The 27478-nt window shown below is 38.4% G+C and overlaps 1 protein-coding gene across 3 annotated transcripts in view; it reads right to left on the reverse strand.

Annotated features, from left to right (window-relative positions):
• Positions 1-256: 256 nt before the first annotated feature.
• LOC146324631 (uncharacterized) overlaps positions 257-27478 on the reverse strand; it is a 63307-nt gene continuing 36085 nt past the window's right edge. For 2 of the 3 annotated variants that reach the window (XM_084720226.1, XM_084720228.1), the window contains exons 3-4: positions 11094-11324; positions 257-469 (exon numbers count right to left, since the gene is read on the reverse strand). In XM_084720226.1, coding sequence (XP_084576352.1) covers positions 394-469; positions 11094-11324 — 307 coding nt within the window. In that variant the 3' untranslated portion in view covers positions 257-393. Of the gene's footprint in view, positions 470-11093; positions 11325-26610; positions 27390-27478 lie in introns of those variants that run through there. The other variant, XM_084720229.1, reaches the window with a different exon arrangement.

A 27478-nucleotide genomic window follows, 5' to 3' on the forward strand; every position in this document is an offset into this window, starting at 1 on the left:
GTTTAAAGGAAAAAAAAGAAAAAAAAATTTGAATCAGCAGCAGAGTTGCAAAGCCAGCTTCATCATTTTCTTTTAAAGGTTGAATTTTCTTATTTTGCACAAGAAATTGTCAGTTTTGTAAGTCTGTCGGCATCAGACTTCTCAACAAACAATCTGAAAATCTTGTTTGTGAAGAAACCCCCGGAGCTCCTCCTGTTGTTTTGTGGTTTTTTTTGTTGTTGTTTTTTACCCCACAGGTTTCAGTCGACAGTTTTCTTGCTGTTTCGTGATCAAAGGGCAAAAAAAAAAGAGACAGAGACAGCCATGGAGGAGAGAGGAAAGAGTTCGTAATCACCCCTCAATTTACCGGGGAGAGTCGGGCGGGGTGGGGGAGTGGCTCACGGTCGCCCCTGGTTACCTAGAAGAGGGGCTACTGCACTCGGAGGCGGGGCAACAGAACTGATGGGCGATGTCGTCATCTTCCTCCTCTCTGAGAGACAGACAGACAAACAAAACGAGAGAGACAAAGACAGAGAGGGAGAGGAGCAGGATAGTTGGAGAGAGGAAGAAAAGGATTGGAGAGGACAGAAAAAGATAAAAAAAAAAAAGATGGTGGAAGAAGAACAGAATCAGAAAATGAGGGAGGAAAAGAAGAGCAGTCTGGTGATGGGACTTCAAGTTTGGAGTTGCAGTACTGCAGTCGACCACCAGATGTCAGTGTTTACACATCTGTGTCTGAAGGAGTGACCTTCTGAGTTTAACTTTCCCTGCTGGAGGTGAGGCAACGTTTCCTCGTCGCCTCAGGACACAATTAATCTCTAAAATTATAAACTTTAAACCAAGTCAAAGGTGACCAAACTCACTTCTGAGTCTGAATATTTTCCTTAAGGGGAGAGGACAGAGGGAGAGGGGGGGCGGGAGGGAGGGAGGGGTGATGTGTGTAGAGGGGTGAGGTGACAAGGAAGCCAAGCGATCGGTGCCAATATGAATGAATGCAAATGCAAAGCTGGTTCAAAAAAAAAAAGTGCATATTAGTGCGATAATCACTGTGGCTGTGATTTTTTAAAAACGGGTCTGTAATCCATCACTGTGATCCCATTCAGCAGTTTTATGTTTCCTCGTCTCATTTAAATAATCTAATGGGCAACAGATCCGTCTGGAGAGATCTGGTTCAGCAGAGGTGGAGGGAGACAAAGAGTCGCTCGTTTTGTAAGTGCATGGCCAAAACTCGCTGCACACTGTTTGCTGCAAAGGTCACTTTAAACCATTTTAATTTGATGTGTATCACCGATTCTTGAGAATCAAGTCCTACCAAAAAAAACTTGATTAATGATTAATGACAGCACTGTAATTCAATGTTTTGGTGCAAATGTGTTTTTTAAGGAAAATACTGTTTGCTTTATTTTTTTTAAATTCCTAAACTTGCTGTGTCAGAAACACCCTTGTCCCAGACAAAAATCACAACTTTAAACAATTTGAAAATATCTACTGATAACACAGGTGTATAAATGAACTATTATAATCATCTTTGTTTTAAAGTTTATTTTTTAATGACAATGTTCGGTGTCTGATTTCTGTGAGCTCCATCAGATTTTTAGATAACATGATATAACAGGCATGAAAAGGGTTAGCTATACCCAAAGGACCCCTGTCTCACTTCCTGGTTTAAAAAAAGGCTGAAAGTTTTCTATTTTTAGATAAATTGACAAATTTTAAGCAGGGAAGAAGAGCGGAAGTTCTTGTTGATGTAAACAGGAAGACACTCGATCAGTTTCCATTTATGACTAACTTCCTTACACCAAAATCACACACCGTCCATGAATTAATGTTGTTATAAAAACGACTATATTGTTTGTTGAGGATGAGGGTATGAGCCTCTGTTGGGCTGTCAAAAGAAAATATGTTAAACTTATACTATGGAAAAGAGACATTTACTGAAGGTAAAAGTTCTAAGAATGGAAACACTTACACTTTATGTTAATTTTTGCACTTATTTTTGTGGTGTGTGTTTGCAAGCTAGGTTCAGGCTCAGCTTTTCTTAGATACTTGGAAAAAAAGGTTAGGAGCTCCTGTTCTATCTGGCCAAACCTTCTTTTAAACAGAGTGATACATCTAAGTGCTGAGCTTTGTGTCAAATGTCTATGTTTCTGCCATATTTTTGTTTTATTTTATGTGAAGCAATGGACTGCAGCACTGTGCCCAGGACAAGTTTCCCTTTGGGGGACAATAAAGTTTACTCAAACTCCAACTCAAGCGTGTTTCCAGCAGGGCCTCATGATTCTCCCTAAAATGTGAATCATGATTTTTCTCCCTACAAGGTAAGATCACGATTCTCTCACAGGATTTTTGACCTTTCAACAACATTTATTGCACTCTGACATGCTCAGGTAAAAAAAAAAAACTTGATCTGAGATGCTTGCTGTCCAGACATGACTTTAAACATCACATACATCAAAGAGCTGAACTTAAACTTAAAAGTCTCTTGAAACAAAAATCTCAAGCCTCTTTTTCTTATTTTTTAATATTTTTTTTTTCACTTTACATTGTGCAAGTGTGACTGATCCAGCTCTTCAGAGGCTTCCTGTGGCTTTGTCAAAAAAACTATATGACAATGCAAAACAGTTCTTCTTAAATATTTTATTTTTCATTTATCACTGCTGTTGGTCTACTGCAGGTTCTTTCCTTGAAGTGTTGAGTTATTTTTTGCAGTGTAAATTGATTCTTACACTCTTTAACTGTAAAAAATATGTAGCCTTTACAACTAAAAAGATAACTATCTCTGTGGCTTGGTGCCTTTTCCTCTAGATTTTGATGCTGGCTAATAGTTCCGGCTCCAGGCAATTTTTTTTTTTTGGGGGGCCAAAAATGTCTCTTTTGATCAGAAAGGTTACAGACTCCTGGTATAGAGGAAATGGAACTGAGATGGCGATCGTGGTGCCATGCAGTCCTAGTTTTCAGTAGTTTCCTCATGATGCGTTCAATGACACTGTGGGAGAATGCAGCTTATGCATAATGTATGTTCCTGGGTGTGAAACCACAGTGTAACGCACAAAGCGTCCAGATGTCTGAGTGTCGTTCCACATCGTTAGAACGTTCTGTGTTGCAGAGATTATCATTAAGTGCAAACACGAGGTTGTGGCGGTGTTCCTTTACAATTTAAAGACAACAGGAGAGTCAGAGATGAACAAGGTCAGATTAGCTCACCCTGTCATCAGCAGCATGTTAGTCATCTGGTGAATCCCTCTCTCTCTCTCTCTCTCTCTCTCTCTCTCTCTTTGTGTATTTATGCATAACACCCTCGAAAAATCTCCCTCCTCTGCTGGTGACTCATCCCCTCTCAACCCTCACACACACACACACACACACACACACACACACACACACACACACACACACACACACACACACACACACACACAGAGATAGAGAGACACACACACCCCTCCCCTCCACACACTTTTTTAAAGGAATCATCTTCTCGCTCTGCATCTTTAATGTGTGACTTTAAAATGTGTCATAGTGTTGCTTTTTATCCACACACCTGACTGGTGTCAGTTTACAGGTGTCCTACCTGCCTGCAGACCTCACATGATTCACTGTTTACCCTCTGTGCTGCACATTTACTGTACAAGAAATGAATGATCTTTTTTCACTCAGATCCCAGTGATTCTCCATGAAGACTAAGGGAGTCACGATTCTCCAGATTTTGGTTTTAGAGGAGAAATATGTAGCAAGGGCACGTGCAGAAATGAGTACGGCAGTCTAAATAGTAAGCTGGAGCCATAGACTGTATATTAAATGGGTTGAAGCCCTGTTTAATATACCATCTATGGTTTAAGAAAGTTGTTTCCTCCCCAAACTTTGAGCTGCATTAACATATTGCTCAGTTTTTGAAGCTGCAATGTTGCAAACACAACAATTAATGAAAATTCAACCAATCCCTGTGAACTTTGCATGACCATGCAATTTTATTCTGCAAATGGACAAATCATCGACAAGCAATTTTTCTTATTTTGTCACAGGTACTGAAAAGAACACAGGGTTTATCATTGTTATTGGTATTTATCAATGCTTTGTGCACTTTTGTATTTAATAATTTTGTGTTAGTTTTCAGTTTGAGCACCAAAATCATTTTGCTTCTGTGGAATACCTCCCTGATTTACATTTAAAGCAGATTTTGTCAGAATTGTTTTTAGTGAGGTTGTTTCATTCTCCCTGGAACAAGTTGCCTTTTTCATTTTTAATGAATCATACCATATATAAATAAATAAGACGCTGCAACATACATTGCAATTTTTTTTTTAGAAAAGCTGCTGTCAAATCAGACATTTTAGGCCACAACAATCCCCAAAAAATCCTGTGAAATCTTGAACTTACTCTGCATTCATCTGAACTCTGATAAATGTGAAACCACCAAACTAAAAAGGTTATTCCAGTCTGGAATGGGGATTTGAGAGGGGGACACTGCCGCTGTAGTGTCGTCATGTTTCCTTGATCACTGATGACATTATGCACATTTTGATTCTGCCTTTCGATTCAGTTCTTGAAATTAAAAGCTCATTTTGACCGTTTTTTTTAAATTTAATATTGAAATTGTGACACTCCTTGTGAAATCTTGTGTGTCGCTGTGTTAAGTAACCCGATGAGCCTCTGGAACCAAAATACAAAATCAATCTCATTAAATCATTTCATTAATATGTATTAAATCCAGACAAAAAAAAAGAGGAAAATTCATTAGAGATTCTGATGCCAGATCCGACTAAAACCATCATCTGTGTTTGTTGAAATATCATTCGCAGTGGCAGTAAACTCAGTATACTCCTACAGTCTTAAAAATTTGGGAAAAACTTTCATCATTTATATTCAAGAATTCAATCATTTGCCAAAGTTGATGATATAATATTTAAAACAATATTATGTAACTTTTTTACCTTAAAATAACAGCCTCATCTTGATGCTACCCTGACTTTTAATTGGCTGATCAGTACCTCTGTCATTCCCTCTCTGTTCCCCTGGACGCCTGTTCCTGCACTGTGAAGGTTCTGTTTATGAGGCTACAATCACAACGCAACACTTCATGGCAGTAAAGGCTTATATATGTTTAACATTAGATATACGTTAAATACACAGAGTACAGCATTCTGTCTGTACTCTGTAATCTGAATTTTTTCACGTTTTCTGAGCTTTCAGATGCGAACAAAACAGAGGCAATAGTTCAAGCAACACAGGATCAGAGGACACGATGAAGAAGTTTTAAAAATCTAAAAAGTATTGGAAATGATGTTCATAATGAATTAAAAAAAAAAATTGCGATGTATTTAATGGCTGCACAGACCACCAAACAAACAGGAAAAAGAGCATTTGCTGAGTACTATTTTCAGCAGCGGATCAACCCACATTCGGTGCTCTGGTGAGTATTTGTGGCAGCAGGGCGGTTTGTGTAGGATTGGGTCAAAATAAACTACGCTGTGTGTGTGTGTGTGTGTGTGTGTGTGTGTGTGTGTGTGTGTGTGTGTGTGTGTGTGTCCACAGTAATAAAGGAACATGTCAGCCAACACCGTGGCTCATTAATGTGTTTCTAATAGTTTGTGAACAACAGTGAAGTGACACTTGTTTGACACGCTCAGTGTTGGTACATAAAATATACAGTAAACTTGTGTTTACTTTAAGAATCACGTTGTGTTAATATGTATTCATAAACTGAGATGCATGGAGGGATCATGTTTTTTCTTCTTGTATTACAGTTTTCTCTCGACTGTTTAAACACATTTCCTGAAACTGCCTCTCAAAACTCTAAACACAAAACTGAAAATAGTTCTTGACGATGAAACGCTGCAGTCTGCACGCAAAGAGCACTACTGCATCTCGCAATCAGCTGATTTGCACTATTCCCTATCATGGGTTATATAACACATTTATTAATATTTATATATATTCTCTGACTCTATTGCTACATATTAACATATAATTGTATCTGTACTACACATTATATATTTCCTATATTTTGCAATGATCCTGTGCAATATATTATTAAATCATCTTCTGAGTAATAATATTTTCATATTGTGAATAATCCTGTGAATCTTTGCTTTGTTCTCTGTGCAATCCAAATCTCTGTGTCTCACAAGCTGATATTATTTATGTTTTTTTCTTTTAATACTTTATACACCATGTGTGTATTTAAAACATGTGCAATTATTTTACTTATTTCAATTATCCATATATCTGTCCATATAGCCATATATTTTTCCATATATCTACCCGATTGAAAGGTGTATATTGTTTGTTTGTGTAGTGTTTCTAATCTATAATCTTTATTTTTTTTTTTTTATTCTTCAATATTTTTTACTTGATATTTCTGACTTGTACTTTTTAAGCTGCTATAACATGTGAAGTTTATCTTAAATCAAGTTCTCTCTTCTCAAAACTGATTATTTCAAAGATGCACACAGTTATCATATGAATATTTCACACAGCATTGGTTTAAACACTGGTGTGATAAATTTAAAACACTATCATCAAAATACTGGTCGTATTTGTTTTGGCTTCATGACGCCGTGTTAAATATTTCAAAGTTTATCAAACTGTGTAGGAATAATTTCCTTTTTCTCTTTCCTGTTTTTAAAGTTTAGGGATTTTGTCCCAAAATAGGATGGAATTTGATGTTATTTACAGTATAAAGACTGAGTCTGTACTGTACTGCAATATAATTCCAGGAATATGTCATATAAATATCGAACTGATACAATTATTGTATCAACATATGTTAAAATGCACATTTGTGCACATCCAGTCAGCTCCAGTTTGGCTTACAGTAACTCACAACCAGCTTCTCAGAGTCAGACTGTAAACTTAGCTGATAAAATAAGTAAACTAATAAACCTACAGTAAAAAATGGGTTAAGCCTGTCTTTCTGGGGGTGTAATGATCAAGCTCCGGTCATGATTGAGTACATGATCAACCAAATTTTAAGTGAGTGAGATCAGGTGGTAATAAAGGTGTGGAAGTTTGAACAGGTGAACAGAGTCTCCAAAAGGATGTGATTTGTGCTTAAACGTTTGCAAAAATGTGATTTAAATCTTCTTTTTCAGTGAAACGAGGGAAGTGTGCTCAAAGTTTAGCGGTCTTGGAGTCCTGTTGTTGTTAAATGAGCTTGTGTGTATAGTTCCAGTTTTTGTGTGTATACATTTGAGAAAAAGTGTAAAGATCAGGTCCCGTTCCATCGCTGTTCTCTGCTGGTCGTGCATGTTGCTGAGCTACTCTCTGGCTGTTATGAACAGAGACTCTGCCACACGAGGACGCAGTCAGAAGGAACGGGACGAGGGACAGATTTAACCAGCTGCAGTTTTAAAGTCCAGGATTGAAAAGACAGAAACAAAAGCGAACGTCACAGTCAGCTTTCAGGACTGAAACGACAGTGACTCCAACTTGTCTACAGTGTTCAACCAGGCTGATACTTCACGGTGTCGGGAGTCGGGGCTGATGCCACGGTCGTTCCACAAATAAACAGGAAAAAAATATATTCCAGCATTAAAAGATCACGAATTTCAAGTTTTATATTTTTACTTCAAATGTTTCATTGACGTAGCCAGGTTTGACATCTTTATAGAGCCTTTAATAAGATGACATTTTCACTAAGAAATTGGAGTTACAGTGCTGGTATTAATCATTTTAAAGGTTTTCTTGGTAGGACAAAATTTAATAAGGGATAATTTAAGCATGCACATTTTTAGTTTATTTAATTCTTTTTGAAGGGATTTAGTGCGTCTCATTCTCAGGATGTCAAATACCAACATTCTGGGCTGGTAAAGTGTCACAAGCACAGCCAAAAAAAAAAGCAAATAAGAAACTAAGTAAATCCAGGCAGATGGCTGCAAAGTCTCTGCAGATACAGACACCACCACACACCTCTAATGGGTCATAAGAAGGGTGGCAACTGACGATTATTTTCATTATTGATTAATCTCATTATTTCCTCAATTAATTGATTAAATATGTACATTAAATATGTTGTAATCCTGTTTAATGGACGATCTATGGTTGAAGCGAGTTGTTTTTCCCCCACCCCTTCCTCCGCACACACGGCAGAAACTGACAGCAACAAGCGAGGATGAGTCCTCCGCTGTAAGTTGATCAGCTGTTTATAACTGTCAGTCGTCTGTTAATGTAAAGTTAAGACCGTTACCCTGACAACAAAATCTCTGAAAACACTCAGGACGATAATATAAGTGACTGTCTGTCTCACTTTCTGCCAAACCCCATTAACGTTTTGCTCAGTTTAACAGTTCTGAACATCTATGCCCTCTATAAGATTATTAATGATTTCTGAGGCTCATAAACAGACACTTACCCTTTCTGCAAATATTCAGCATTAATTTGAACTCTGATTAATGTGAAACGGACAAAAAAACACAGTAATTTCAGCACAGAATGGAAATTTCACAGGTGGACACTGCAGCTGTAGTGTGAAGCGAGTATTTCAACTTAACATGTTTTCTTGATTTTTGATGACGTGGCTATTTTATGACATTTTATTATATTAATATATTACAAATTCTAATCCTTTTCTTAGTTTAGATTCACCTCTTGTATTTTATTCTTTTATTATTGCTGTTTTTATTTTGCTGTTCTGTGTGAACAACACTGGTTTGTGATACCTTTAGAAGCAACCACATGCAGCAAGATCCAGCTAAAAACAGATTAAAAGCTAAAACAGCGCTCACAGAAATGAAAAAAATAAATAAAACCAAACAAAAATAATAAAAATAATGAAAAATATTCACTATTTCACTGTCATCAGCCTTTGAACCGGCCTGTTTTATGGTGCTCGGCTTCTGGATGGGTTGTTTTAGAGCAGCATGGAGGATGTGGGGGTGAGAGCGAGGGTGAGGGAGGGTGATGAAGGTGGGTGAGGAGAAGAAGAGAGAGAGAGGTCTGATGTGATGGTGTTTTTGGGGGGAGACGGTAGATGAGAGAAAGGGAGCGACTGACTGGAGACGCTGCTTCATCTCCAGTGTTTCATGTGTCTGTGAGGGGGGAGGTTATAACAGAGTATTACAGGTTATTAAAGCACTATGGGGGAGGCAAGGTGGGGGAGGGGGAGAGCAGGTGAGGCTCGATGTGACGCCAAAACTCATTCAGAGCGAAATCTGACTTCTCGTCATGTGATGGCAACTTTGTTTTGACACAAAATAAGTCCACTTCACGAGCTCAGGACCCGTTCTGTCATCTTGTAGACCTGGAGCTCAGACTGTCAGCAACCAACAGTGAACTTTTGTGCCTAATTTAGACTTTTCACATTCATGACAATATCATAATTTAAAGGCCACGATTTAGGAGACAAACACTGATTATCTTGGATCCACAAATTCTGGCTCCCTTGCAAATTTTGTCCGGAATTTCCTTTTAATAATGAATAAACTCTAATGTACTGTAGTCCAGCAGTGTCCACTGAGTCCACTAACAAAGACACTGACCAGCCTGCATTCATTTACAGAGGTGGAAAAACCCAATAATAACACTGAAAGTACTATAACAAATATTATAATTACAAGTTTGGTATATACTGTCTGTGATCATCTGTGTCAAATTCAGTGAAGAAATAAATAAACTTTTCTTGCATTATCTCCAGCAGTGAGAGTCCTTCTGTAGAGTCTCATAAACTACACTGTAAAATAAAAAAAAACAAGGTTGAGAAAACTCTTCAGTAGATTTTTGAGCTTTAAATCAAACTCAAAGTTTTCTACTTCAAAATAAACTAAAACAAATTGTAAACAAGGCACCATCGAAAATGAGACCTCGGTTTCAATGGTTTTCCCTGGATAAATAAAGGATAAGGATAATAATAATAACAATAGTAATAGTACAGTTTTAGTCACCTATAATGTTTATTCTTCTTTAGATAAATTTGAATCTTTGGGTTTTAAAATCCTCCAAAATTTAATTAAAAAACTTTTGTGTGTGTGTTTTGCCATATTTTGGGTGCATGAAAATGACAAACAGTTGCAATGTAAAATATTAAATTATGAATGTTGACTACAATGAGTTTACTCAACAAAAACTCAAAGATTCAAATTAATTCAAACTTACGAATTTAAGTTGGGCTCAAAACTCAAAAATTTATGAATGTAAGTTGCCTTGAAATTTTGTGTTTTCTCAACATTTTCACTTTTTATTAGATTTTATTATTAGGATTATTTTTTATTATAAATCCATCTAGAAAACAAAAAGTCTCCTGCTCACCGTCTTCTGCACCGACAAACTGAAAAGTTTATTAATAAGGTTTCGGTGTCATGACCCTCATCAGGTTGATGACCTGAGGCTGTTGGTCATTTCATTGATCTTTTATTATTAATTAATCTTCAAACTATTTTCTCAATTAATGGAGAAAACCTTTGGTCGACAAAATGCCCATCTGAAGTTTTCTGAGTCTCTAAAAAACAAAAAATATTTTGTTTTATTTCACATCAGACAAAAAAAGGCAACAAATACTTGAGAGTATTTGACATTTTTACAACTGACTGTTTGTTTTAATTTTTTTAAGCTCTAATAACAACTTAAGTATATTAAAATATAAAGACTGTGTCTATTTTTAGTTAGAACTTTAGTCTTTTTTAGTTCATATTTTTTGCCTCATAGTTACCTTTTTATTTTCTATCTTTATTTTATCATTACTGTATATTTGGGGGGCATCTTAATGTATGTAAACTTTTTAATAAAGTGCTATACAAACAAAGTAATGATTATAATTACTTAATCCGTGGTGATATTTTGCAAGCTAGTTTTTCTTTCTGTCTGGGGAAGGTGCATTAACATCTGTCTCTTTGGTCACTATGATATAATTTGAAACATCTGGATCTGACGTTTTCAGAAAACATTAACATTTTAACATGCTGCAGTTCTACAGCTGCACACACATCAGGTAAGTTTAGAAATCAGACATGACGCGCGTCAAATTCGCCCTCAGTGCGTTTGGGGGTCACTGCCCTCCCTGCTGGCGGATGTGGTTTGGGCGAGGCTAACCGTGGGGGGGCAGTGTGGTGGGTGGAGGCAGCGTGGGGGACAGCAGGTGAGGCTGGGTGTTGAGGAGGAGGAGGGGGGACTCTGGCCCTTACCTTGCCTGCTCGTGGTGCTTGGCGGGGGGCAGGGCGCAGGGAGGCTTGGGCAGGCGGAGGCGCGCGGGACAGCAGTACTGATGGTAGGTGGCGTGGCTGTTAGGAGGTAGGCTGGAGGAGTAGAGAGAGGAGGAGGAGGAGGAGGTGGAGGAAGGAGTGGTGATGCTAGTAGGGTTGTTGGAGGAACGACAAGAGGTGGTGGTAGTAGAACAGGTGGAGGAGGAATAAGACCTGACAGAAAGAGATAGAAAGAGAGATAGAAAGATAGAGAGTTGGGGAGAGGGAGAAAGAGAAAAAAGAGAGAAAAATAAAGTCAAGAGAGAAACAGAGAAAGGTAGACAACAACAACAACAACAACAACAACAAGAACAGACACGCACACATAAACAAACACCATTAGCACAGTTAGCATTACAGCACACTATCAGCAATAGCTTAGCACACAGTATTAACAGCAGCATGTAGCGATTAGCAAACAAGTATGGCTAGTTGTGTTAAAGCAAAAAGCACACTTAAATCTATCAGCATTAGCTTAGCACACAATAAATAACAGCAGCATAGCAATTAGCACACAGTTACAGCTAACAATCTTAACACTTAGCTTATAGTTAGCATATCTTACAATGTTAGCATTACCTTAGCACACAATATAAATGGCAGCATACAGCAGTTAGTATAAAGTCTTAACTATTCATACCAGCATACAACATTAACATACAATCACAAGTGTTAGCTTAGCAGTTAGAACACACAATATATCAGCCTATGGTTAGCACACAGTCAATCTCGGCCGTTAGCACTAGCAGTTAGCATCACAGCAGTACATGTATAGTGTACAGTGAGTCAGGAGAGGGAGGATGATGCACAGATAAAGATAGTTTACTGTATTTTCAGAGGGACAGAGGAAGGCCAGTCACATCCTGCTCGCTGACCGTGCTCGCTGGTTAGCCGTTTGGCTTTTTAGCTAATTCCTCACAAAATAACAGTTTCCACTCATGTTAGTCAGGCTTAATGGATTATATGTAACTGAGTTATGTATGAAAAAGGTAACTGTATTCCATTACAGAAAAAAAATCAGATTACAGATCCATTTAGTAAAAATGGGAATTATTAGCAGGATTATAACTTTACATTTTAACGTTACAATGCCTCACAAAACTCACAACACCACTGGTCTGAGTGGAAACAGCTAATCTTACAGCTGCTAATTCATTATCATGACCCCTAGTTAAAAATTGCTTCACTGTGACCAATTTGCCATGATTTTTGTCTTTAAATCAAAGAAGGCCAACTGCTAACGTTAGCTACACAGACCAACTGCTAACGTTAGCTACACAGACCAACTGCTAATGTAAGGTACACAGAAATCCAATTCGTGATCTAACCTGTCAACACAACAACAACAACAAAAACAACAACTACTACTTCTATTTTCAGGAGCGGAGTCGCATCCTGTAGACTGACTGTGGTCACTGATTAGCTGTTTGGCTAATTCTTCAACAGTTTCCACTCATGTTAGGCTACAGGCTTAACACTACATGATACAGAGTTAACTCCATAGGATACAAAAACAGTAACTGTATTCCATTACAGTTACAGAAAAAATGTAATCCGATTACAGATACATTTATTAAAAATGGGGATTATTAGCAGGATTATAATTTTAAAATAAATAACTCTATACTACCATGTCCATTGTGCTCACATTACAATGCTTGCAGTCAATTCATTATCATGACCTCTAGTGAAAAAAAGCTTCACTGGGTGCAAATTTCGCCATTATCTTGTCTTTAAATCAGAAAAGGGAAACAACATAGTACAGTGCAACATCTGCTTTCCAGCTGTGAAAATACTATCATCACCCAAGGACTCGACTTCAAATTTAAAGAAATATTTGCTGGTTAAACCAACCGCTAATGAAATGCAACACAAATACCCAGTTAGCTGGCTAACCTTGTTAACTACTATTATAACTACTACTATGTTTACTACTGCTACTGCTAGAGGGACAAAAGCTTTCCAGCTGTTAAAATATTGTCCTCATCCAAGGACTTGACATCTAATTAAATAAGGAAAACACAGATCACCGCTAATGTTAGCTACACAGACCGGCTGAGGTTTGGATGCTGGTGAACAGAAGTCCTGGACTGACATAAGTTTACTTGAAGTTTGAGTGTGAAGTGTGAATAGCAAACTTAAAAAAGTACACAATGGCAGGAATAATAGACCAAACAATTTCAGCATGTTACTTAACTGGACTTAAGTAGAGTTTTCAGGTATCTGTCCTGAAACTTTTTACTCTGACTCCAGACAGTTTAACACAAGTATCTGTGTTTTCTACTCCTAACATTTTCAAATCAGGCTCGTTTCTTTAGTTTTAATGCATTTGAGGAGACAAAAAGATGTAACAAGATGAAGAAGATGTCAATTTGACAGGACAAAAAAGATTTAAAGGGAGTAACAAGATGAAAAAGATGAAATGATAAACAAATATGTAAAATATGCAATAAGACAAAGAAGACATAAGAAATAAAACAATGTCAAGACAAAAACAACAATGTAAAAGATGTAACAAGACAAAAAAGATAAAGAGACAAAAAGATGCAACTTGACAAAAAAGATGAAACAAGACAAAAAAAAGACAAAATGAGACAAAACAACGTAACAAGACAAAAGAGATGTAACAACACGAAATGGACAGGGAGGGAGGCTTGAAAATGGAGAAAAGATCATTTTTTCCTGGTACAAATGTCCTTCAGAGGACATTTTTGCTGTTGTACTTTGAGTAAATTTCAGAGCCTGAACTTTCTTACTGCAGTAAACAAGTTGAATCAGTACTTCTACTTTTACCAGAATCTAAAGTATCTGTAATTCTACTGAAATAAATAATGTGTGAATTTTTGCCAGCTTTGCAAAAACGGTACTTCTGCCAACACCTTCTGCCTAACAGCAACTCTGAGGGGACACACAACCTCAAATACTTTAAAAACACAGTTACTGTCATACACTGCACACCACGGTGAAATGTCAGGAAGAACAATTAGATACTGCTCAAGCCAACACACACGTAAACCAAAGAACAGAAGAATGTCATCAAAAGTCAACAGGTTGTGTTTTGTCAAGCCTGGATTTCGACCTGAGGCTGACCATGTTAAAAATGTAAGATATGAAAAAGGTTACACCCGCCCTGGGCTTCCTGTTCAACAGCTGCCATCTGTAACATTTGTCTCCCAACATAATGAAACTTACGGGTGCAACGGCGCCCGTTACATTTCTACAGAGATCCCCATGCAGCACGCTGCACATCAGCCTGAGGAGCTGCATTCATGCTTCACCAAGCTGAGACCTTATTCCTCACATTTCATCCCACTCGCTGTGATGTGACAGTTTGCTGGTCTGCTGCACGGCTGCACGCTCGCTGTCACTCTGTATGGCTGCAGGCGTGATGTACGCCACGCTGCCTGGATGCACAGTGTGATACAGTGCCGGATGTACAGTGTAAATCCAGGCTGATCTACACGGACTCCACTGAATGGAACGTCCTGCTGACCCTGTGTGCTGGTACGAGCTTATATAACGTTAGCTGTCAGGGTGTCTCTGCACAGAACTCCTCTACATTTATTCTACAGCCTGAATAAAATGATTCTGATGTTGCCTTTCTGTTCAGATGGTGTTAGCACTAACAAATTCCTTCAGATTGGTCTCTGGGCCTAGATGTTTTGTTTTTTTTGTGAGTTTTTTGGATGCAGACATTATTTCAGGGTCATAAAAGGTTAAACATTTCTGATCCCAAACCAGGCAAAAGGAAAACTTCTGGAGCAACCATTCCCAAAATTAGAAATGCCACATCCCAATTTAAAATCTTTAATCACCACTCTGATCAACACAAGATTAATCATACCAATGATGACATACATTATATTGTATATGCTGTTCCTATTTCCATTTTTCCCGTTTATAGTATTTTTACTTCCTCTGTTTAAATTGTTCAGATATTTTAACATACTTTTTTTTATTGATGCTTCTTTACATTTTTGCTATCCACTAGATAACAGATGATACACTCTGGTGTTTATGCCACCAAATAGTTTTTACAAATAATTCAAACATAGTTTACAGTCATTTCAAACTTATGAAATTGAAACTTAAAGGAGCAATATGTAGCAATTGCGCGTGCGAGTACAGCAGTCCAAATAATGGGTTGGAGCCATAGACTGTATATTAAATAGGTTGTAAACCTGTTTAATATACATGGCAGAAAAAGGCAGGCTGCAGGAACACTGCAGGAGTGCAGGATGCATGCAACCTCGTAGACTGATAATAACAAGCGACAGCAAGTCAGTGTAAAGTTAAGCCCCTGAAAACAAAAGCCCGCCGCTCTGAAAATAACACACTCTGAGTTCAGTGACCGCCTGTCTCACTGCCTGCAAAACTCCATTAACATTTTTCTCAATTTAACAGTTATACACATTTACGCCTTCTGCAAGATTATTAATGATTTCTTATGACTCATAAACAGACACTTACTCATTCGGCAAAAAATTCGACATGAATTTAAACTCTAATTAATGTGAAATGGACAGAAACTCTAGTCCAGAATGGAAATTTCAAAGGGCGACACCGCAGCTGTAGCGTTCATGTCAAGTGAGGCAAGTATTTCAACTTAGCATGTTTCCTCAATCTCTGATGACACATCGTGGTTATTTTATGATTTATTCCAGTAAATATGTTACAGATTTATCCTTCAAAAACATTTTATCTATTTATTTTTCATGACCTGTTCTAGACCTTCTAAACCCTGAGTTCCGTACCTTTACAAACAAGTTAAGTAATTTCTGATTTCACATGTAAAATTAAATGAAATGCTTTAGACTATCAGACAGCTATATTTCTTGCAGAGCATTTTATATTGTTTAAAACACAATTGGAGATGGACTTTAATCTAACCATTTGGCTGCATGACGGCCTCCCGGATCCACTAGATGGCGCTCTGAGGCCCACCAAGTGGGTCACGGGCCAGTGGATGAGAATGGCTGGCGTATACATCTTCCTATATCATTTGAAGGATGTATGCATCATCAAGCCTTTAGCGCTGCCTGTTCCATGCAGGTGCACCACGTTCTGGTGTGACCGGCTCTTTAATATGCAGGTGATAACCCCAAGCCAAGAATCCACGAACAGCAACAAAATCTCTGTTCTAAAACTGTGTGATGACAAAGACGTTCAGACCCACAACAGAGCCAAAAAAATGTCTTTGGGGTGTCCTGGTGGTTCAGTTAGTAGAGGGTACGCCCCGTGTACAGAGGATAAGAGTCCTCTGCACAGGCCATGGGTTCAGCTGCAGCCTGTGGCCCTTTGATGCATGCGTTTCCCCCCCATTTCCTGTCTGTCTAAAGCTGTCCTATCAAAATAAAACACCCCAAAAAATTCTCTGCATTAAAGGTCACATTTCTGCCCGTCTCTCTCCCCCTTTAAACCCACTTCCTTCTTTCTCTCCTCCCTCAGCAGGAATAAAGCACCTCTATCATCGCCATCCTACTTCTTCTCCCCCCTTCTCTGTCTCCTCCCCCTCACTCCTCCTCCCCTCTACCCAGGCAGTGTACCAGTTGTATTAGTATGGAGTGAGCGAGCTGCTACCACTGCAGAGCAGGCTGGAGCCATTCATTACCATACTGCTACCATACTGCAGAGGGCGAGAGGCACAGATATATACAGAGAGAGAGAGAGAGAGAGAGAGAGAGAGAGGCTGGTGCTGCAGAATGTGACAGAGGTCAGACTCCTATCATCAGTTATTTGCAGATCAATAATCCATATATCAATGTCCAATTAAGTGCTACCTCAGTCTAATTACTCCAAACTAATGACATCATGGTGGAGGTAATTGGTCACCTCAATTTCACACCCGCCATATTACTACTGCTCATGTTTCTTTAAATCAATGTGGCTTAACCCTGTTGTTGGTGAAAGTCAAGAAAAAAGAAGGATGTCCTCTTTACATTTGCCAGCAGAGGGCACTCAAAACTCAGCAAGTGTTAAACTCCAGCCAATGACAGTTTTACACAGATGTTATATTTTAAACCTCGTTCACTACCTTCAGATGAGAGGATATCAGTTTTTCTTCATGTGCCTGCAAGGCCATGTTTAGCCTAGCTTAGCATCACATTGATAGCCACTCAAAAAAAAAAAAAAGTTTAAAAATACAAATTCAGACATTATGGATTATTAGGGTTCGGCATCAACAGAATTGTCTTCTGTTTTGATGGAACTAGGCTAGTAGTTTCCCCCTGCTTCCAGTGTTTGTGCTAAGCTAGGCTAATCATATTCTGGACCTCTGTGTACTGAATGCATGAGATCAACATGATGTCCATCATGTCAGCTAATTCTGGGTCTTGAAGCTGGGCAGTGTATCAATATTATATCATATCGTGATTTGACACTAGATATTGTGAATTTGGATATTGTTATATCATGATCTGGCATAACTGATGTAGGTTCCTGTTTTTAAAGGCTGAATTACAGTAAAGTGATGTGATTTTCTGAACTTACCAGACTGTTAAGTATTAAAAAAATCTCTGGTTGATATTTTGTGAAGCACCAATAGTCATCCCTACAATACTGTCTCAGTATCGAGGTACTTGGTCAAAAATATTGTAATTTTTATTCATTTCATCATCTTAGCTGCTTCCACCCTTCAGAGTACACAACCTACATGATCAATAATTATTGATACTGACTCATATGAAACTTCACTATTGTGATAGATTTTTCAGCTATATCGCCCAGGCCTACTGGATCTAAAGTCAAACATTTTATTCTCCCAAAAAGTGTCCCAGTTTTACCAAAATATGTCCTTAATATTTGTCTACATGGATATTTTTGCGTGTTTTAAATGCCACTGACAATTTTTTCATCATCCACAGACATTTTCAATCAATCATTGTTAAGATTATGGATCGATTAATTACCAGAGCTAATTTGGTGGTAAAAAGGTATGAATCAGTGTTTTTCATGGCAACAGCTGCCTGACGACTAAGAACTGATGTTGCCGGGAGACGAAATGTCAACTTCCACGGTGTGCAACTGAATGGACGTCATGACAATTCTATTTAACCTTCTGACACTGATGCAAGAGTTTTTCAACAAGACTACATCGAGACGGATGGATCAATAGATAATAGATAGACAGATAGATAGAGTTTAGCAGACAGAGGCAGTGTGCTGCTTTATCAGCTGTTATGTAAGCTACAAAATAATTTAATAATTATGTTCTGTGTGTGTGTGTGTGCGTGTGTGTGTGTGTGTGTGTGTGTGAGTCGTGCAATTTCAAATGTCAAAGGGCTTATGTAAGCATGGAACAGGGTACTTCAGGTGTGTGAGTGTGTGAGCTGAGTCAATAGTAACTTCTCTCTTTGTGACAAAAAGTACTCTATTACTAACTGACTGTTTACTGTATTACAGATAATAGCATCACTTGTGTGGTTCCTGTATCAGAGGAAATCTTCTCTTCCCCGATTGTCTTGTCACATTTTTTTTACATAACAACTAGAGCAGACTAGAGCTGAGAGGTAGGGCCTAAAATTTATATAACTGTACTATTTGAAGCCTGGACGGCAACGGTATATATCAGAGTATATACATTTTTCTTAAAATTTCAATGAACGTTTTTCTGAAGGGGTAAATCACTGATATAACTACTGTACTCTTAACTGTATTCCTGGGACATTTCACATAGAACAGAGGTATTTTTAAGAACATTTAAAGGGCAACACCTCAGGCTCGACAGAAGCACTGCACAAGACATGCAGGACACTGAATATTGAAAATAAAAAGTGAGGAAGAGTCCTACACTTTAAACTGATGAGCTGTCACGCGTCTGACAATGTAAAGTTCAGCCTGAAAACCTGAAAACAAAAGCCCACTGCTCTGAAAATACACACTCAGGAATTGGAGTTAAGTGGCTGCCTGTCTCACTGCTGCCAAACTCCAAGAATATATTGTTCAGTTTAACTGTCATAAACATCTACTTCTTCTCAAAGATTATTAATGGTCTCTTATGACTCATAAACAGACACTAGCTCATTCAGCTTTAATCTGAACTCTAATTAACGTGAAACTGGCAAACAAAGAAACAAGTATTTCAGCTCAACATGTTTTCTTGATCGCTGATGACATATCATGATCTTTTATGACTTATTACAGTACAGATTTCTCCTTTAATGTGCTGGAACAATTGAAAAAATACAAAAACTACATAATAGTGCTACCAATCCATGTTACCACTGTCTTCATAGGCAGATTATTGTTTTCTGCTTGTTTTCTGTCACGTCCATATAAATGAAAATGCATCACTCTTTTTTTCAACGCCTCCTCCTCTTTGTTGTGTAGTGAAATGTTACAAACAAGCTACAACCAAAGCTGTTTAGTTTGCCACAGAAAAATCTGGCAAAGCTCCGACTTAGTCAGCTCTTTAAACGTTTTGATGTAATCAATATGCAAGGACCAGCGGCTCTTTCTTGCTCTCTGTTCTCACTGACAGCAGCAGAGTAGATGTTGAGACCCGGCTACTGTAAGACTACTGATGGCGTCTATTGCCAACAGATATCACTATTGTTTTATCACTCAGGCCTATAGGTATGCAATTAAAAAAAAAATAACCACAAACAGCACTGGTACTATTTCTATTAAATATAGTGGATGGCAGATTGTCTTATTTCACCATGTGGAGGAAAAAAAATCAAGAGAATAAAAACAGCAGGGAGGGAGGATGAAAAAGAAAAGAGTTGGGAAGTGTAGGAGGCATATTTCATCATTTATCAGAATTTGATCATTTATATCGATCCTTTCCAAACTTTTTTTTATTGCGGACCCACTTTTTAAAAAGTGACAAAACCATCGCGACCCGGGAAAAGTTCATTTGTGCATTCAGGACCATTTTTTTTTACTACCATTACATTGTTATCCTGAAAACAAATGGCCTCCACATGTTAAACATTTTATAAATCAGAAATAAATGTATTTAGGTTGAGTTAACAGGATAGCTCATTGTTTTTATTTCCTCTCATCAGTAGGGCATTACATACATATTAATGCTTTAAGAAAAGGTGTACTGCAGATATATAGATCTTGAATTTGTAGAATTTCTTCCAAAGTTCATTATTAATTGGCGACCACAATAAAATCTCCAGTGACCCACCTGTAGGTCACGAACCAGTGTCTGGGAATGAGTAGCCTGACTCATATAAAAGTCCTGCCATTGGTTGCTTGGTCCAAGTGGCATCATGGCATCTTTTCCCAAAGTCCTGGGGAAACAACGAGAAACCTCCGAGCTGCAACCTACACGCTGAAAATGGCAAATTGGACGTGCCTGGGATGCTAATGGCACCAACGGAAACAAGTGAACAGCTGTTAGCAGTTATGTAGTCATTTTAATGCCAGAGCTCACCTCCTGATGTGCAAATGTTCCACCAAAACAAGTTCCCTCTCAACACTCTTTTGCAGCTGCACCGTCGCTGCATCCCTATTGGTTGGTTTAAAGAAATGCAAACAATGCAGGGCGTTTTTTCCCCTAAAGTAGAATGTGTATGTGTGGAGCTGCTGGTGGTGCTGATTTATGTGACACATAATATATCATTTATATTGTTTGGTAGATTGACTGATTTACATGGGCACCGTATGGAAACATGATGCTTTAGCAGTGTGTCTCTGTCCTTATAGCTGTAACACAAAATATAATCCACACAGTATTGCAGATATGAAGCAAACTAACATCTGAATGTAATTCCTCAGAGGTCAGTGTGACTGACCGACCTGCAAGGGGCGCTGTAATGAAATTAAAAAAATCACTCAAACATGATGTCAGACATCACGGGTCACAGAGAGGTGAGACAAAGATGGAAGGGGAGAGGAAGTGTGAGAGTAATGACATGGTCAAGGACATCTGTGTGTGTGTGTGTGTGTGTGTGTGTGTGTGTGTGTGTGTGCGTGTGCATTGAGAGGTGAGAGAGAGACAAACTGTGACAGTGTGTGAGTGTGATGAAACGGTCAAGGTGAGGGAGGGAGAGAGAGAGAGAGAGGGAGAGAGAGAGAGAGAGGAGTCATCAGCGGGAGACCTAGAGTGATAGTGGGAGAGAGTGAGAGACTGACCGTGCTCTGTGTGTGTGTGTGTGTGTGTGTGTGTGTGTGTGTGTGTGTGTGTGTGTGTGTGTGTGTGTGTGTCTGTGTGTGTGTGGAGGTGTGAAATGCAGCTTCCAGAGCCATACATCACACACTGGTACTGAGAGCCACCAACCCTGGTAGAGAGAGCTCCAGATCCTATGTAATCGTCCCTCTCTCTCTAACTGTCTTTACACCAAAATCAGCACAAACATGCAGGTTTTTAAATGTTTCTTCTCTGATGTGCCCTGAGACTGTTGTGAGTGTGTGTGTGTGTGTGTGTGTGTGTGTGTGTGTGTGTGTGTGTGTGTGTGTACAGCAGAGAGAAAGACTGTGTGTGTTCAGCTCTCAGTACTGTGGCTTCTAACTGAATCTCTGTGGTTTGAAGTTTAGTTTCACTCTTGTGTGGCTGTTTTTACTGTCATATATTTGCCGAATTTACTTTCTCATGTTTCATTTCAGCTTCAAGTTACTGACGATGAAATTGCAGTTTCCTGATTTTGCTGTTTCATGATTAAAGTTTTTAGATAGCAAAATAACAGGATAAACAGAATTTATAGGAAGCATTGAGCTCATGGACTAAGGACAAGTTAATTTTATATATAAAAAAAATTGATTCAGCAAACAAAACAATCGATCTAGGAATTATGACACTCAGACAATTCAATATGTATTTTGATACATGATTGATTGTAGAAACTTTTTAATAGCTAATGGCTCAGTACCATATGATTCAGCCCTGTCATGATACAATATCATATGGTGTAATATGAGAAGATGCAATATGTGAATTTTCACATTTGATTCAATTACTTCTATATTTGTAGGGTGCTATTGGTTGCAAGAAGTCCTGATAGTTTTACTAAATCCAGTAACAGTAGAGACATGAAGTGAAGGAGACATCACAGTGGTGTTAGCATCCTATTATGAGTCGCATGTGTAAATGAGATACTGTGGACCAACTGAGAATCTGTGAACTGTTTAAAAACATTTTTGCAGTAAGATGATCAGCTGCTCTGTTTCATATGAAGAGTGCTGTGGTTCAGATTGAATTTGACTGAGCAGAGGAAGTGGGCTGTGGAGGAACAGTGATGCTACGTGTCACCTGACGTGTCTGTGGGTTGGAGACTCGTGGCTCTGTACTCTGCTGTCCGACACATTTTGCATAAATGATTTGCAGCAGCGTTTCTCATCTTTCTTATCAAACTCAAACTTATGAAAGTTTGGTGGTGTGACGCAGAGCGACGTAAGTGCTTTCACTGTTTTGAGGAAATGAAGAGGAGACACGGGCGGGGGGGGGGGGGTTTGCGCTTGTTTAGGCAGAGGCAGGGGGAGAGAGGAAACAGAGGAAAGCTACAGCAGCAGTTCCTTGATGCCAAAAATGAAACATGTGCATGTCTTCATGAGATGTATGGATGCACAAGTGCTGCATCATTTTTTTTCCATTTCACATTCAGCTTTTTACCGATACAGGCCGCCTGAATCAATACACTCGCATCATACACATTAAAGCCTGATGCACTGGATGCATGAGAGAATCCTCACACCTCTGTCACACAGACACCTTGTGGGACAAGTTATAATTCAGTGTGGAGTCAGATGTTTAGCTATACAGCGTCACGGGCACAAGTGAAAACGCTACATCTAATAAACCTTCACTGCAGGACTGTTGATCACAGTGACAGTGTGACTTTGTCAAGTTTTAATAAATTAAAGTAACCTTTTAGATTACCAATATGTGATCAGTTTAGCTAAGTAATGACTATTTTGAAAACTTGCTTCAAAAGTTATGTGTTGAAAAGTTTCTCTACTGTCCCAGAATTGTCCCAGACCCCCCGGGACAATAAACACCCTTAATTTCGAGTACTGCATTTACCTCATTGAATATATTTTATTCAGTTATTCAGTTAGGAGACTCTCTCTCTCTCACTAACTGAGCAGAGGAGATTCTGTAACGCAGTTTTCCTGTGAAACTCCAGCAGTGTTCTGTGGACTGAAAAACTAAACCTGACCTTCAATCAGCATAAAGGTGAGTAGATAATGACTAAATTTTCATTTTTGGGTGAACTATACCTTTAATGGGACAGAAAATAAGAGAAACACATTTCTGAGTGGAGGGAATCTTCAAACAAAGTTTTGCTGATTTGAACAAACGGTGACGGAGCCTCTGATCTGGTCCAGCAGAGTTTAAAGGGCTACAATAAACAGTTTAACAGTTACAGTAAAACTTCTTTAGTGATTTTAAATCTACTGAAACTTTTGATATAACTACACGAAACACAGTTTAAAATACATGAAGACACAGAGGACTCATCCCTTCATTACCCATCATGCCTCCTGCCTGTCTTCAGCTCTGCCCTGTCAGCCTGGCTCTGTCAGATTACAGGCTGCTCTAATCTGATTACAATCTCATTTCAATCTCATTAGTTCATCTAACGTCCGCCTGTCGCTGAGTCACTGCCACATGTCAGCCAGCCTGTCATAACACATCACACACACATGATAACACACACACACACACACACACACACACACACACACACACACACACACACACACACACACACACACACACACACACACACACAGCCATGTCACTGCATCTGTCTGCTAATCTCTCTTCACTAATCAACATTTGAAGGGTTTTAATTAAAAAAAAACACCACACATACATTTAGGAAGAATCTTTTCATATTTAAACCAATTTTCCACATTAACTTGTGTGCAACAGATATTCACCCAAAAAGATTATCTCAAATTTCAAATCGCTCTGTTTCGTGATGCAATCTAATTGAGCTGTGACCTTTGAACCTTGTGTGAGGACAGAGACAAACACAAATAAGAAGAAAAAAGTAAAAACACAGAGAAAAGATTTCTGAGAACTTCAGTTATTAGTCGTTTGATTTACGGCTTTTTGGTGCTGCTTGTGTGAAACTTATTTATTTCAGAATATAATGTTGACCTACACATGGCTTTGCACACTGTTGGTATAATCCGAACCATTTCTTATTAAAAAAGAAAAAGACATTGAATGAGAGAATGTGTCCAAACTTTTGACTGGTACTGAATAAAAGTCTCTGCAAAATCTATATTCAGTTGTTCTTTTTTTCACACATCGCTGCACAATGTTTGGTAAACTCAGGCTGTTCCCTCAAGACCTAAGATGCAAATTTCATTGGTATCAGTTTATTTTCAAATGCATTAATTTCAACTGTCTTAACTGATTACATCAAATTATTTGCTAAGAAGCTCAGATCAGATCCTTTTTATGGTCCCCCTTGTATCTAAGGAAGTTGGTAATATAGCTTTTATGTTCTGGGCTCCTCCTGAATGGAATAATTTACCTGTAAATATTTTTGTTTCGTCATCATTTCGCTTATTAAAAAGAGTTTGGATTCTCATCTTAAAACAAACTGCTTATGTTTCCAGTTAAACTTACACTGTTTCTTTCCTTTACTTATGTTAAGTGTAATCATTGCACCATTTTCTTTTGACTGTATCTAGTCTAAGTTTTTAAATCTTTGTTTTTTTTCTCATCTTTTCTTTTTTTTTTTGGTTATTTTGTTTATTTTCTGATTGTCTGTGGTTGCTTGTTTTTGTTGTTGTTGTGTTGTAAACTGTTTCTCGTACTGTACAGTTCTGTTCTCCATTTGTGAGTGTTTGTTTGGGACCCCCTTAAAAACAAGATGATATATGTCAAGGAGTTTATCCCGAAATAATAAATTTCAACTTGGATATTGGTGAAAAAAACAAAAGGAAAGAAAAGAAAAAAAACAAAAAGCTGTTAGGACTGAACCTGAAATTTATTGAAGCCACATACCAGCAATATTTTTGTTAAAGTTTTATTTTAAACTCAGGATGCCACACTTATCTCCTGATCACAATACTTTCATGGTTTAGGTGCAGATTCGATATGTATTGTAATTCTTAAGTATTGCAGTTCTGCAAGTATTGGGATTCAGCATATGAAGTAAAGTGGATCAGTTCATTAAGATAACATACTGAGATGTTGATGCTAATTTTCATTAGCATGTCAAAGGGAATTCCCATATATGTTAGCGTCAAGCTAATGGACAAAGTGCCAGTTAATTATGTATGTCAGAATTAAAAAAAAATCAACCCCTAGTAGCAAATTTATTTGCCATTTTTGAAAATGTCCAAAAATAACTCAGGGGAACAGAGCGAGTGTAACAGGACACCAGAGCACCGCCACAAAATTGCTTCAGGGATCACTGACAACAATCGTGAAGGTTTATAAGAAAGACAGACAGAGAGACAGACACATACGCACAGAGAGACAGAAATCAACAGAGTGAGAGATGCTGCATTTCAGTTTTAGCAGCTCCAGAAAGGAGGCCATGCCAACAGTGTTGTTAAGGGCAACCGTTGCAAATGAAGAAACATGTTGTCACGGTAACAAGGACTGTGTGTGTGTGTGTGTGTGTGTGTGTGTGTTTTAAATAGATCCTCCGCTGCTGCTCACAGTTGATTTACTGTTTCCAATAGGTTACATCTGGAAAGCATCTGCACGCACGCACGCACACACGCACGCACGCACGCACACACACACACACACACACACACACACACACTTCCATTATTAATGTGTGTTATGACTTAATGTTATTTTTTTTATTTGTTGATCACAAGTTTTGTGTTACATTAGTCATATCAGAGTAGTGTAGAGGTACAAAAAACTGACACTGGATCAGTGCTTGATACCTAATAGATCAGAAACAGAATGAAGGACATTAAAGGGGCAGTTCACCCTAAAATCAAAAATACATATTTTCCCTCTGGCCTGTAAGGCTGTTTATTTATCTGGATATTTTTGGTGTGAGGTGCAGAGTTTTGCAGATATCTGCCACTCCGCTTGTGGTGCTCAAAGCATCAAAAATACATTTCAAAAATTCAAAACAAGTGGGTTTTTTTTTCTAAAATCATGACCCAGATTCTCAGACCTCGTGAAGAGCACTTTCATATCGGAACTACTTTCTTTCTAGTAGAAAAGAAAGTAGTTCGGGGAGATTCTACTGCAGCAAAAAAACAAAACAAAAAAAAAACAAAGTTCCTACATGCTTTGAGCATCACAAGTTGTCATCTAGTCCAATTATACTGAAGAAAAGGCAGAAATCTCTGTGGCTATTTCCAAAACTCTGCAAATCACACCAAAGACAGCACTGCAGGCCAGGGGAAATAATACATTTTTTTTTTTGGGATGAGCTATTCCTTTAACCCTGGACATACAGTATGCTGCTGCAAAACCATGAGACCCACAGAGTTTACAATAAAATCTAAACTATTTAATTTGAATTTCATACACATGATGGCACATTTCTAATCTCCAGTTATATTTAAATGTTAATATATGATGTATTATAGACCTGTCCTGCACTTTGTCCATGTATTATTCATGAATAGTTCCAAAATAACAAACCATGATTCTACAAACAGGACATTTACACATAAATGTTACTCCAGCAACTCAATCACACTTTCTTTTTAGCCAGGGGCATTATGTTCACTATGGGCCCTGTTATGTTCTCTAAATTCACAGTCAGTGTGCCTTCACTGGCTGTTCTTTCTGACACTACAGACAGAACAGCTCGCTCGCCGACGAACAGCTGCTGAGCTCCGGCGAGCTCTAGAGGAGAGAGCCGGGGGCAGAGCCTGAGCTGGAAGAATAAATACCCCGAGTCACATTGGTTTCTCCTCTTATCTGACGCACTTTACTTCATGAGCACACAGAAAAGAGAGGGGAAAAAGAAGAGAGACTGCAGTCTCTTGAGTGCACGGTTCAGTCATACACCTTTTCCATCCACACCCGCTGGCTTGGCTTGACTCGGTTTGACTCGACACGTCAGCCCAGCATGGCAGGGATTTACATCTCCATTACAACAGAGCCACCGAGTTAAAGGTGTGTCTTTTAACTGAAGATGAGCTTAGCTTGAGCCGAGTGGCTGTAAAAGGTCGGATAAACTCTTTGTTCCTATACATACTTCACAATGAAACACAATGAAACTCCCCAATTATTTATTTATAGATTGTTTGTTGTTGTTGAGCTGCAAAGTTTTGGAGGTCTTGGCCACAGAGATGTCTGCCTTCTTCAGTATAATGAGACCAAATGGCACTTGGCTTGTGGTCCTGAAATCACCATAAAATACATTAAAAACCTCAACAGAAATGTCTCTCAAATCATGACCTGGTTACTCAAGATAATCCACACACATTTT

This window comes from Lutjanus erythropterus, chromosome 6, assembly GCF_056507025.1.
Source record: "Lutjanus erythropterus isolate fLutEry1 chromosome 6, fLutEry1.hap2, whole genome shotgun sequence".
NCBI lineage: Eukaryota > Metazoa > Chordata > Actinopteri > Lutjaniformes > Lutjanidae > Lutjanus > Lutjanus erythropterus.